This window comes from Staurois parvus, unplaced genomic scaffold (assembly GCF_062004578.1).
Source record: "Staurois parvus isolate SC_StPar_1 unplaced genomic scaffold, SC_StPar_1.0 ptg001084l, whole genome shotgun sequence".
Taxonomy (NCBI): Eukaryota; Metazoa; Chordata; class Amphibia; order Anura; family Ranidae; genus Staurois; species Staurois parvus.
In genome coordinates this window covers 25623-39417 of record NW_028318880.1, presented here as the reverse complement: position 1 = coordinate 39417, position 13795 = coordinate 25623, and the positions used below count along the sequence as shown (strand labels likewise).

The following is a 13795-nucleotide window of genomic DNA, read 5'->3' as shown; positions in this document are numbered from 1 at the left end:
GTATGTTCAAAAGTGATAACAATTACATTGTTAATTTTTTTAGTCAAGTAAATATAAAATATTCCATATGAAATATATATATATATATATATATATATACAGCGGGTAAAATCAGTATTGAACACGTCACTATTTTTCTCAGTAAGTATATTTCTAAGGGTGCTATTGAAATGTTCACCACATGTTGGTAACAACCCATGCAAGCCATACATACAAAGAAACCACGACAAATAAGTTCAGAAATTAAGTTATGTGTAATAAAATGGAATTACACAGGGAAAAAGTAATGAACACGCTAACTGAAATTTTTTTTCATATTTCATGCAAGATCCTTTGTTGGTAATGACAGCTACAAGATGCCTCCTGTATAGAGAAACTAGTCATGTGCATTGCTCAGGTGTGATTTTGGCCCATTCTTCCATACAAATAGTCTTCAGATGTTGAAGGTTCTGTGGGCCTCCTCTATGAACTCAAGATCTTTAGTTCTTTCCTTAGATTTTCTATTGGATTCAAGTCAGGTGATTGGCTGGGCCATTCTAACAGCTTTATTTTCTTTTGTTGAAACCAACTGAGTTTCCTTGGCTTTGTTTTTGGGATCATTGTTTTGCTGAAATGTCCACCCTCATTTCATCTTCATCATCCTGGTAGATGGCAGCAGATTTTTATAAAAAATGTCTTGGTTCATTTTTCCATTCTTCCTTCCTTCAATGACATGAAGTTTGCCAGTACTGTATGCTGAAAAACAGCCCCACACCATGTTGTTCCCACTTCCAAACTTCACTGTTGGTATGGTGTTTTTGGGGTGATGTGCAGTGCCATTTTACCTCCAAACATGTTGTGTATTATGGCATCCAAAGAGTTCAATTTTGGTCTCACCTGACCAGACTATAATCTCCCAGTATTTCAAGAGCTTGTCTAAATGTTGTGCAGCAAACTTTAAACAAGCTTCAACATGCTTTTTCTTTAGCAATGGAGTCTTGTGTGTAGTGCATGCATACAGGCCATGGCAGTTGAGTGTATTGCGTATTGTTATACCTGCTAATTCCAGGTCTTTCTGAATCTCTCCACAAGTGGTCCTTCGCTCTTGGACAACGCTTCTGATAATTCTTTTCACTCCTCTGCAAGGAATCTTGCGAGGAGTACCTATTTGTGGCCGGTTTATGGTGAAATTATGTTCTTCCCACTTCCAGATTATGGCCCCAACAGTGCTCACTGGATCATTCAGTTTAGAATCCTTCTGTAAATAAAGCCATCAGTATGTTTTGCAACAATATGGTTGCAAAGGTCTTGAGAGAGCTCCTTGCTTTTACCCATCATGAGATGTTTCATGTGTGACACCTTTTTATAGGTCATCAGTTGAGACTGAACCAGCTGATATTAATTTGCACTGGCAAGGGGCAGTATTGTTTTCTAATTACTGATAGATTTCAACTGGTGTCTTGGCTTTCCATGCCTTTTTGAACCTCCCTTTCTTCATGCATTCAATACTTTTTTCCCTGTGTCATTCCATTTTATTACACATAACTTAATTTCTGAACTTTTTTGTTTTGGTACTTTGTAAGTATGGTTTGCATGGGTTGTTACTGACATGTGGTGAAAATCACATGTCAATAGCACCTTTATTAATATCTTTACTAAGAAAAATGGTGACGTGTTCAATACTTATTAATACTATTAATTAATACTAATTAATATATTAGTGGAGCTGTAGGCTCCTTTTCTCATACTAGCCAGGCTATATGTTATAAAGGCTAAGTTCACCTTTTGGGAAAAAATTATTAATACACATATTTTTGCAGGGAAAAAAAATGTGCATTTATTGTTTTTTATCTTAGCAGCTTGCAAAGCATTGCACCCATGATCAGTGGAGCAGGAGTGCAATGTCAGGCTCCTGCAGACAAGTTCTGCAGCTTTCAGCCCATACCACTGATACGGGATAACAGTTTACAAGCTACAGAGCTTGTGAATGAACTATGAGAGTGCTCATCAATGCCCTACCAGTTCATTGAGAATTACAAGTCTTTGGCTGCAATGGCTGACAGTACTTTTGGTACTCTAATTCACAGATCACTGTGTATGCACAATGCGGCTGTATGGGCAGAGCCCCAAACATCCACGCTATTTTCAAAATGTGACAGCAGGTGAAGGGAGAAGATCCCTTGCCCACTCACAGGCAAAGGGTTATCGAGGGAGGGGAGGCAAATATGGAGCATGTTACACCTGAATTATAGGTGTAACATGTAACATGCTCTGAAAGGTGAACTTATCGATTAAGTGATATATTGAAAAAGGTCTGCTGTTTATAGAGCCCAGTAGCTCAAGCTCAAACATAGGCCTGAGTGATTCAATCTCATTTCCCTTCCTCACCCTAACTTCTGAGTTCATAGGGGGCTTATGGAGATTCAGTTTAGAGTGAGAAGGAAAACAGCTTTTGCTGAATCCCTCTTGCTGTGAGAATCCTGTGTCATGGATGCACCCTGTAAAAAGTGTTAAGTAAAGATTTTATATAAAGAGTAACAGATCACATAATTTTGTCTTTAACAATAGTTCCATCCCACTTCCCACATGAGTTGAGTGATGCGTTCACCTTAAAAAAAAAATAATAAATGCACATCTTTTTGCTGGTAAAAAAATGTGCATATATTATTTTTTTTTTTATTGAGAGCCTGTAAATCATTGCACCCATGATCAGCAGATCGTGGGTGCTATGCAGGGCTCTTGCAGACTGTGTGTAAGCTGTCTGCTTATACCTCATACAAAACGTCAGTTACAGGAAGCCTCAATGAACACCTCAGCACTCAACGGTGCCCTGGTAGCTTATTGGGAACTACAACCCGACAGCCCCAAAGGCTGTCATTAGTTGTTTCCCATTCACATTGTGTTAGTTGTGTTTCCCCGTTGTTAATTAGTGACGCGGCCGGGCGGGCGGCTGTCCCTCCCTGGTCTGCTGTCACAGCGAGTTTCAGGGGGACCGGGGGGCAGCTACAACACTAACATGTTACACGTTATACCCTGAATATGGGTGTAACATATAACATGTTAGAAAAGGTGAACTTATCCTTTAATTGAAATGAAGTACAACATAGTTTGTCTAATAGCTATCCTGTAAATCTGAACATTAAATATATTTAGGCGGTGAAGCATCTGGAGATAAAACATGGAACATTTAAGGGCACATAACTATCAGCCAATATTCGCACCATGCAGATACTATAAACATAGCCCCATACCAATATATATTGAATAACAGGACTGAATAGTACAATTAACTCTTCTGAAAGTGTCTGGCAATCTAATTAAATTCCCCTGAACTGGCCCTATTGCAACCCAGAAATTCGGTCTGGACACTGAATGGCTGGATCGCTCAGTATGTATGCTGATCACCAGTTATATTTAATGTATTAATCTCATTATTGACTTATTCTCTGTGCTTTGTATCTTAAACTTTTCAGGTGCCTGAATGGACAAAGTGCCCAAGCAGAGAAAAGCGAAAGGAGAGGGAGGAAAAACCATTTTATTCTGATTCAGAAGGAGAATCTGGACCAACAGAATCTGCAGATAGTGGTGAGAAACCAGGCAAAAGCAGTTATTATGTTACTATTATGGAACTGAGCTGTTTGTATTTTGTGAGTTATTTGTACTTGTGTGTGTGTAGGGATATGTGTCCTTCCAGTTTTTATGGTTTAATAAAGCCTAACTCCAGACACCTTTGTTGTAATACAATTAGACAGCTTAATACAGTTGCAAGAAAAAGTATGTGAACCCCTTGGGATTACGTGGAGTTTTGCATGAATTGGGCATAAAATGTGCTCTGAATGTCATCTAAGTCACAACAATAGAAGAACACAGTCTGCTGAACATAATACTACACAAACATTAGATGTTGCCATGGTTTATTTGCACATAACATGTAAACATTCACAGTGCAGGGAGGAAAAAGTACTGTATGTGAACCTTTGGACTTAATAATTGGTTGACCCTCCTTTGGCAGCAATAACCTCAACCAAACGTTTCCTGTAGTTGCAGATCAGACCTGCACAACGATCTGGAGTAATTTTGGACCACTCCTCTTCACAAAACTGTTTCAGTGTAGCAATTTTCTTGGGATGTCTGGTGTGAATCGCTCTCTTAAGGTCATGCCACAGCATTTCAATTGGGTTGAGATCAGGACTCTGACTGGGCCACTCCAGAAGGCGTATTCTGTGCTGTTGCAGCCATTGTTTTGTTGAATTACTTGTATGCTTTGGGTCATTGTCCTGTTGCATCACCCATCCTCTGCGGAGCTTCAGTTGGTGGACAGATGGTCGTACGTTTTCCTGCAAAATGTCTTGATAAACTCTGGAATTCATTTTCCCATCAATGACAACAATCCGTCCAGGCCCTGAGGCAGCAAAGCAGCCCCAAACCATGATGCTCCCTCTGCCATCTTTTACAGTGGGGATGAGGTTTTGATGTTGGTGTGCTGTGCCTTTTTTTCTTCACACATAGTGTTGTGTGTTCTTCCCAAACAACTCAATCTTGGTTTCATCTGTCCACAGTATATTTTGCCAGTAGTGCTGTGGAACATCCAGGTGCGCTTTTGCAAACTTCAAACGTACTGCAATATTCTTTTTGGACAGCAATGGCTTCCTCCGTGGTGTCCTCCCATGTACTCCATTCTTGGTAAATGTTTTCCTTATTGTAGATGTGTCAACAAAAATGTTAGCATGTGCCAGAGATTTCTGTAGGTCTTTAGCTGACACTCTGGGATTCTTCTTTACCTCATGCAGCATTCTGCGCTGTGCTCTTGCAGTCATTTTTACAGGACGACCCCGCCTAGGGAGAGTAGCAACAGTGCTAAACTTTCTCCATTTGTAGACAGTCTGTCTTACTGTGGACACATGAACATCAAGGCTTTTGGAGATACTTTTGTAACCCTTTCCAGCTTCATGCAAGTCAACAATTCTTGATCGTAGGTCTTCTGAGAGCTCTTTTCTGCGAGGCATGGTTCACATCAGACAGTGCTTCTTGAAACCAGTAAACGCAAAACAGGTGTGTGTTTTTTAAGGGCAGGACAGCTGTCAGCAACACATCCAATATCATCACACTGATTGGAATCAAGGTTGGCTCACTCCTGGCTCCAATTAGCTCTGGGAGAAGTAATTAAGCTAGGGCCTCACATACTTTTTCCTCCCTGCACTGTGAATGTTTACATGTTATGTGCAATTAAACCATGGCAACATCTAATGTTTGTGTAGTATTATGTTCAGCAGACTGTGTTCTTCTATTGTTGTGGCTTAGATGACGTTCAGAGCACATTTTATGCCCAATTCATGCAAAACTCCACGTAATCCCAAGGGGTTCACATACTTTTTCTTGCAACTGTAGGTGTTAAATAGGTGCACCATAACACACGTACTAGTATGTGTTGTGTGTCCACACTCCAGTGTGTGGTTACAACACATTGCACTGCTTACTTTTTTTTTTAACTGTATACTTAACCCCTTTACACCTAAGAGTAAAACAAATCTAAATGCCTAAGCACAATTTTGCAACGTTGACATGTGTTAGTAAAACCGTCCATACCATCACAACTACTTTGTACATCCAGGTGGATTATACCATGTTTTTTCCATGACAAATTGTGCTTTTATTTGGTGGTAAATTGTAATGGATATCTCCTGATTTTTTTTATTATCAAAGGAAAACTGGCCCAAAATAGTAAAAAAAATATATTTTTTTATTTAGCTATGTGTTTCTTGTTACTACCATAACCTACCACCAAAGAACAGCCCAAAATAAATTATCCAGCTCTTGTCGATCGCAGCGATACTATCTATGTGTATGTTATTTGTTGTTTGTACCCAGAGTACAGGCCAGAAACAATAGTGCGCATTTTGTTTTGTTTTTTTTACCTAAGACACACTGACACTAACTGACACTGATACCAAATTTTTTTTTAAATCCTGACCTTTGGCCTTGACCTTTTGACCCTGACCTTGACCCAAACACTTACCCTGGCACTGAGCTGGATCAAACCTTGATCTAGGTATTTTTTCTTTATTTTTCTTTTATTTTTTAATATTTATTTATTTTTATTTTTATTTTTACAAACATTTTTTTCTCTCTGCCAGGAGTTAGAGAGATACAATGTATCTCTCTCCTCCATTCATAGAGAGAGAAAAAAAACAAGGGGGTCGGGCTGTACAGTGATTTATCACTATGATAGCCAATCAGAGGCTATCACAGCGATCATGTGACCCGAAATCGGGATTCCCGGGTCCCGATCGTTAGAACGAGACCTGGTGCTCTCAGTGACACCGCGGTCTTTGTGCTGGAAGCGCGCCATGCAGTGCGCTCCCAGCAGAAAGATAGGTACGCAAATATGCGGCCCCACGGAAAAAAGCCCAGATCTGTGAGGCCGCATATTTGTGTTACGTCGGCGTCAAGGGGTTAAAGCAGTAGTAAACTCCGCTTGGCACTTGTACCTACAGGTAAGTTTATAGTATAGCTTATCTGTAGGTACAATGAATATCTGCTAAACGTGCACCGTTTAGGAGATATTCAAAAGTTCTGCAGCTGGGTGCATCACCGGCACATGTGCATTGTGCTTTGGATTGAAGGCACACTGAATGTGCCCTCAGTCCAGAGCTCTGTGCCGCAATAATGACTCCTATCTCAAAAGTCCAGAGCCTGCAAAACCAAGAAGGAAGACCAGGTGAAGATGAAAGCCTTTTGCAGGGGTGACAGTGCCCCACTGGAGGGATCCGTTTCACAGGTAAGTCTGTCTAAATGTGCTAGTATGCCATGGTGCCATTAAGGTGCTTTTTTTTTTTTTTTTAAGACCTCAGTACCGCCTTAAAGTAGAAGTCCAGTCAAATCCTAACTATACTTAAACCTGCTCCCAACCCCATTCTAAGCCTGTAATAATTACCCTGTAAAGGAAAGATGTGTATACTTACTTATGCTGAGGGCGCATGATCTTCCCAGCATCTGGCTTCAGTATAGAGGAGAGATCGCTGACAATGGCTGCAGAGTGGTGACGTTACCCATAGGCTTACTATGCGGCATCCATTGTCAGCTGTTTCTCCTCTACATTGAAGCAGAAGCTGGGAGCAGGATCATTTGCCTCGACTGTAGCACCTCAGATTAGGCAAGTATAGATATCTTTCTTTTACAGGGTAGTTAAAATACTCTTAGAATGGAAATGGGAGAACGTTTAAGTACAGCTAGGATTTGACTGAACTTCCACTTTAACGTAGCTCTATGAATGGCAACTTGTTGCAGCCATTTGCAGCTAGTTGTAATTCACTTAGCTACAATAAAATATATACCTACATTATTGTATTGCAATGCACGCTAATGCATGGGTTTAAATTGGCCCTTAATGTCTGCTTTGTTTAAACAGTTTTAAAAGAGTGTTTTTAGTATATTTGGATGGAACAGCTTTCATTGTACATCTGGCCCTCCCGCCAACATCAACACTGCAGGTGTAATGCCAACGTTGGTGTCTCCACCCTCATATATACCTGGCTATTCACAAAATTCAGTCTGTGATGATGCTGTGGCAATGCTTCTTGTGAATGGACAAGCGTAGACAAAGATGGAGACAAGTTGCTAGTGCTGATGTCATTGTGGGGGATGAAAGTACAACAGGAGCTGTACTATTCAGTGAAAATAGAAGAACTCTTTCTAAGCTGTTTGAAGAAAGCTAACATTAAAGTGTTTATAAAGGCACAAGGTCTTTTACCTTCATGCATTCTATGCATGAAGGTAAAAAACCTTCTCTGTACAGCAACCCCCCCCCAGCCCCCCTTTACCGCTTGCCTACCTGGCACTTTTCCCCCCTTCCTGCCCAGGCCAATTTTCAGCTTTCAGTGTTGTTGCACTTTGAATGACACTTTCACAGTCATGCAGCATTGTACCCATATGAAATTTTTATAATTTTGTTTCACAAAAATATATCTTTCTTTTGGAGGTATTTACTCGCCACTGGGGTTTATATTTTTTGCACTATAAACAAAAGAAGAGCAAACAATTTGAAAAAAAAGTTTTTCTTTGTTTCTATTATAACATTTTGCAAACAGGTAATTTTTCTCCTTCACTGATGTGCATTGTTGAGGCTGCACTGATAGGCAGCACTGATGGGTACTGATGAGGCGGCACTGATAGGTAGCACTGATGGGCACTGATGAAGCTGCACTGGTGGGCATTGCTGAGAAGGCACTGTTGATGCACTGATATGCAGCAATGATGGGCACTGATAGGTGGTACTGATGGGCACTGAAAGACAGAACTGATGGGCGACACTATGGGCATTGACTGGCGGCACTGACTGATATACACTGCTGGGCACTGACCGGTGGCATTGCTCGGCACTGATGGGTGGCACTGCTGGGTGGCATTGTTGGTTACTGATGGGTGAAACGGCTGGGCACTGATGGGTGGCACTGCTAGGCACTGATGGGTGGCACTGATAATCAGTGGCCTGATTATCAGTGCAGATCTCCCGTCACATTTGCTGGTGTGCACTGTAACAGCGTGAGGAAAGTGCTGCCAATAACCGGCAACTGTATTTACATTGTGATCTGCTGTGTCATTGGACACAGCTGATCATGTGGTAAAAGGCCACTGTGATTGGCCTTTTACCTAATCACGTGTGGGAGCACCCGACAAGAGGGAGGGGCTAGGAGAGCCTGTGGGGGACCCCAAGATGAGGAGGATCCAGGCTGCTCTGTGCAAAACCATTGCACACAGCAGGTAAGTATAGACATGTTTGTTATTTTTAGAAAAAAAAAATTAATCCTTTAGTTTCGCTTTAAATAATAATATAGCAGAAGTGAACACCTACTAAGCCCTCTAAAGGAAATAATGATGGTATCTGGAGCTGTGCTTTAAATGCAGACCTAAGTTCTCATCACTCTATGTTCTTTCTAATCCACAGAACCAGAGTCGGTGAGTGAATCAGAGAGTGGTGAAAGCAGCAGTGGCAGTGGGTCAGGGTCAGAGAGTGAAGAGGAGGAAGAAAGTGAAGAGGAAGAAGAGTCTGAAAAGGAGGAGAAAAAAAAAGAAAAAAAGAAAGAACCACAGAGCGAAGGAAGGTAAGAAGACCTACTACAAGGGCAGAGATCAATTATCCACAAGGCAACCTAAGCATGGTTCAAGGGCTCAGTGGTTGTCCAAGGGGTCCAACAACAATCTTCATGCTCCAGCAGTAAACTAAAGGGATAGCAGCATTGGTCAAAGCTGTGAGTCTTGTCTGACACTTTACAGGGGAAGATACCCATGAAGGTAGATGGTGTCTGATGGAGCTATGCTGGTGCAAACAATGTAAATGGTGCAGTTTCTCTGTGCCTCTTGCAATGCTTATCGATGTCAATTGAAAGAATGGGGAGGCCAAAGCTGCTACCTTATCTAGGGTTAAATTCTGTCATAAGCTCAGTAGGACATTAATAAACATTGGATACATATAGCCTTTAGGATCCTTTGGTCTGTCATTTGTCATCGTGCATATTCCACCTTTCAATTGAAGAAGTAAATGAGTTCTTTGGGGTGTAACGCTTTAAGATCTTGGTGTATAGATCCTTTTATTTGGACTCCAACTGATATACCCCGAATATTGAGATATCCCTTTCTTTTATTGACCCATTTTGTGGGTGTGCATACTGATTATCCTTCTAGATAATATATCAGTGGAGAGGAGCCTTCTGCTTTCCATTCCCCCACCTTTGCTCTCTCTCTATATCCGCCTGCCAGACTACTTGGTGCTACATTTTTACTCTGGTTTGTGTCTGCATACCATCACAGTCCTGAGGAAGTTGTCTAATTGTGAAACACGTTGACGTACCTGGATTTGAACAAGCATACCTACACATATACATTGTACATCATATATTAGTGCACCTATATATTCAGGCTAGCTGGTATACCAATCCAGTAGAGTGTATTCTGGCATTATTGATTTTATTGTCTATATGTGCAGTTTTTTGTGTGTACTAGGAGATTGTATTTGTAATAAACCAAATCAGATTTTATCTATGATGTCCCTATAAAGTCCATTATTGAGAGCTGGCTGAGACTTATGTTCTCCTAAAGTCTATGTTCCTTTTTCTTTTTTTTTTCTTTTATTTTGAATGTGGCACTTTGAAAGACTCTAGTTTGTAAATATACAGTGCCTTGAAAAAGTATTCATACCCCTTGAAATTTTCCACATTTTGTCATGTTACCACCAAAAACGTAAATGTATTTTACTGGGATTTTATGTGATAGACCAACACAAAGTGGCACATAATTGTGAAGTTGAAGGAAAGTGATAAATGGTTTTCAAATATTTTTACAAATAAATATCTAAAAAGTGTGGCGTGCATTTGTATTCAGCCCCCTTTACTCTGATATACCTAACTAAAATATAGTGGAACCAATTGCCTTCAGAAGTCACCTAAACTGACAGGCCGGGCAAGGAGAGCATTAATCAGAGAAGCAGACAAGAGGCCCATGGTAACTCTGGAGGAGCTACAGAGAACCATAGCTCAGGTGTGAGAATCTGTCCACAGGAGAACTATTAGTCATGCACTCCACAAATCTGGCCTTTACGGAAGAGTGGCAAGAAGAAAGCCATTGTTGAAAGAAAGCCATAAGAAGTCCCATTTGCAGTTTGCAAAAAGCCATGTGAGGGACACAGCAAACATGTGGAAGAAGGTGCTCTGGTCAGACGAGACCAAAATTTAACTTTTTAGCCTCAAAGCAAAATGCTATGTGTGACGGAAAACTAACACTGCACATCACCCTGAACACACCATCCCCACCATGAAACATGGTGAAGTCAGTATCATGTTATAGGATGCTTTTCTTTAGCAGGGACAGGGAAGCTGGTCAAAGTTGATGGGAAGATGGATGGAGCCAAATACAGGGCAATGTTAGAGTCTGCAAAAGACTTTAGACTGGGGCTGAGGTCCACATTCCAGCAGGACAATGACCCTACACATCCAGCCAGAGCTAAAATGGAATGGTTTAGATCAAAGCATATTGATGTGTTAGAATGGCCCAGTCACAGACCAGACCTAAATCCAATTGAGAATCTGTGGCAAGACTTGAAAATTGCTGTTTACAGACGCTTTCCATCCAATCTGACAGAGCTTGAGCTATTTTGCAAAGAAGAATGGGCAAAAATTTCACTCTTTAGATGTGCAAAGCTGGTAGAGACATCCCCAAAAAGACTTGCAGCTGTAATTGCAGCGAAAGGTGGTTCTACAAGGTATTGGCTCAGGGGGGCTGAATAAAAATGCACGCCACACTTTTCACATATTTATTTGTAAATATTTTGAAAACCATTTATCATTTTCCTTCCACTTCCCAGTTATGTGCCACTTTGTGTTGGTCTATCACATAAAATCCCAATAAAATACATTTATGTTTTTGGTTGTAACATGCCAAAATGTGGAAAATTTAAATGGCTATGAACACTTTTTCAAGGCACTGTAGTAATAGAAGGTATGGGGTCTTTATCTTTACTTCAAACTATCTAATCAAAGATATTAAGGGTGTATGTTTGAGCATGTATGTAAGTAAGATAAACATCCTTACCCACTGTCATTGTAAAAGACTCATTCTTCCTACCACGCATTTTGCAGAAAATAAAATACTGTGCATTTGTAGGAAATCATAGTATACAGTGGGGGAATAATTATTTGATCCTCTTCAGATTTTGTAAGTTTGCCCATTTGCAAAGAAATGAAGGGTCTATAATTTTTATCATAGGTGTATTTTAAATGATAGAAACAGAATATCAACCAAAAATCCAGAAAAAACACATGATAAAAATGTTATAAAGTATAAAGTTGCAGTTCAGTGAGTAAAATAGGTATTTGATCCCCCACCAACCAACAATAATTCTGGCTCCCACAGACTGGCTATGTGCTCATATGGTACACAGATTAGTCCTGTCAACTTAAGAGGGTGCACCTAATGACAACTCGTTATGTGTATAAAAGATAAATGTCTACAAAATCCCTTTATTCCATTCAAATGCCTGTTCCATCATGGGCAAGACTAAAGAGCTGTCAAAGTACGTCAGGCACAAGCTTGTAGACGTGCACAAGGCTGGAGTGGGCTACAAGACCATCAACAAGAAGCTTGGTGAGAAGGAGACAACTGTTGCAGCAATTATTCGCAAATGGAAGAAATACAAAATAACCATCAATCGCCCTCAGTCTAGAGCTCCATGCGAGAGTTTCCCTCATGGGGATCATGAGAAAAGTGAGGTATCAGCCCAGAACTACACGGGAGGAGCTTGTGAATGATCTCAAGGCAGTTGGGACCACAGTCACCAAACAAACCATTGGTAACACAATACACTACCATGAACTGAAATCCTACAAGGTCCCCCTCCTCAAGAAGGCAAAAGCCCATCTGAAGTTTGCCAATGAACATCTAGATGATTCAGAGAAGGATTGGGAGAAAGTGCTGTGGTCAGATGAGACCAAAATTGAGCTCTTTGGCGTTAACTCGATCCGCTGTGTTTAGAGGAAGAAAAATTATAACTTTGACCATAAGAACACCATCCCTACAGTCAAGCATGGAGATGGAAACATTATGCTTTGGGGCTGTTTCTCTGCTAAAGGAACAGGCACACTTTGCGCATTGAGGGGCCAATGGACAGGGCAATGTATTGTAAAATCGTGGATGAGAACCTTCTTCCCTCATCCAGAACACTAAAGATGGGTTGTGGATGGGTCTTCCAGTATAACAATGACCCAAAACATACCACCAAGGCAACAAAAGGAGTGGCTCAAGAAGAAGCAAATTAAAGTCATGGAGTGGCCTAGCCAGTCTCCAGACCTTAATCTTATAGAAAATTTATGAGGGGAGCTGAAAATTCGACTTGCCAAGCAACAGCCAAGAAACCTTAAGGATTTAGAGAAGATCTGTAAAGAAGAGTGGACCAAAATCCCTCCTGAGATGTGTGCAAACCTGGTAATTAACTACAAGAAACATCTTACCTCTGTGCTTGCCAACAAGGGTTTCTGCACCAAGTACTAACTCATGTTTTGCTTGGGGATCAAATACTTCTTTTACTCATTGAACTGCAACTTAATTTATAACATTTGTGTCATGTGTTTGTTTCTGGATTTTTGGTTGGTATTCTGTCTCTATCATTTACAATACACCTATGATACAAATTATAGACCCATTATTTTTTTGTATTTGGGCAAACTTACGAAATCTGCAGGAGGTCAATAATTATTTTTCCCACTGTATCCCATACCTGTGTATAATTAGAAAGATCACTGGGTTACCCTAAAGGTGACAATTAAACTGTCTGTGGATATCCAGACATATATTAATTGGCTTTGAAAATTATTTTTCTGTTTTGAAGGAAACTGGCATTTCAATGAGAGCAATATTGCCAATGTAATTTAAAGAAGAAGTATGGCCAAAGCTCTTTTGGCTATACTTATCCTGTGGGTCACAGGAGTGCACTTAGTTCTGCACTCCTGTGACCCAGATTCAGCAGATAGTGGGCTAAAGTCCACTGTTGGCTGACATCATAGAGCTGGCCAGGCTCTGCAGGGAACCTGACAATATCATTAGGACCCACCCAAATTCCTGACCGACAGCTGGCTTAGACTCTCAGAGTGCATAAGCCTGCCACTGGTGCCCCCTGCACAGCCCTGCACTGGAGGGGCAAAGCAATCACCGCTTTGTGCTCAGAGCAGCCCCAAGAACTAAATGATCACCGATCTTTGATTGCTCAGTTCTCAGTGGAGAACCACCAAGGGACAGCTACAGCATGGGATTGATGCTGCAGTCATCTAGG

General features: G+C 40.8%; 1 protein-coding gene across 14 annotated transcripts in view; it reads left to right on the top strand.

The window, feature by feature from the left end:
- The window catches only part of LOC149440445 (AP-3 complex subunit beta-2-like), a 151208-nt gene that overhangs the window by 116132 nt on the left and 21281 nt on the right, over positions 1 to 13795 (top strand). For all 14 annotated transcript variants that reach the window (XM_089658609.1, XM_089658608.1, XM_089658610.1 and 11 more), the window contains 2 exons: positions 3453 to 3564; positions 8924 to 9080. In XM_089658609.1, coding sequence (XP_089514735.1) covers positions 3453 to 3564; positions 8924 to 9080 — 269 coding nt within the window. The remainder of the gene's footprint in view (positions 1 to 3452; positions 3565 to 8923; positions 9081 to 13795) is intronic.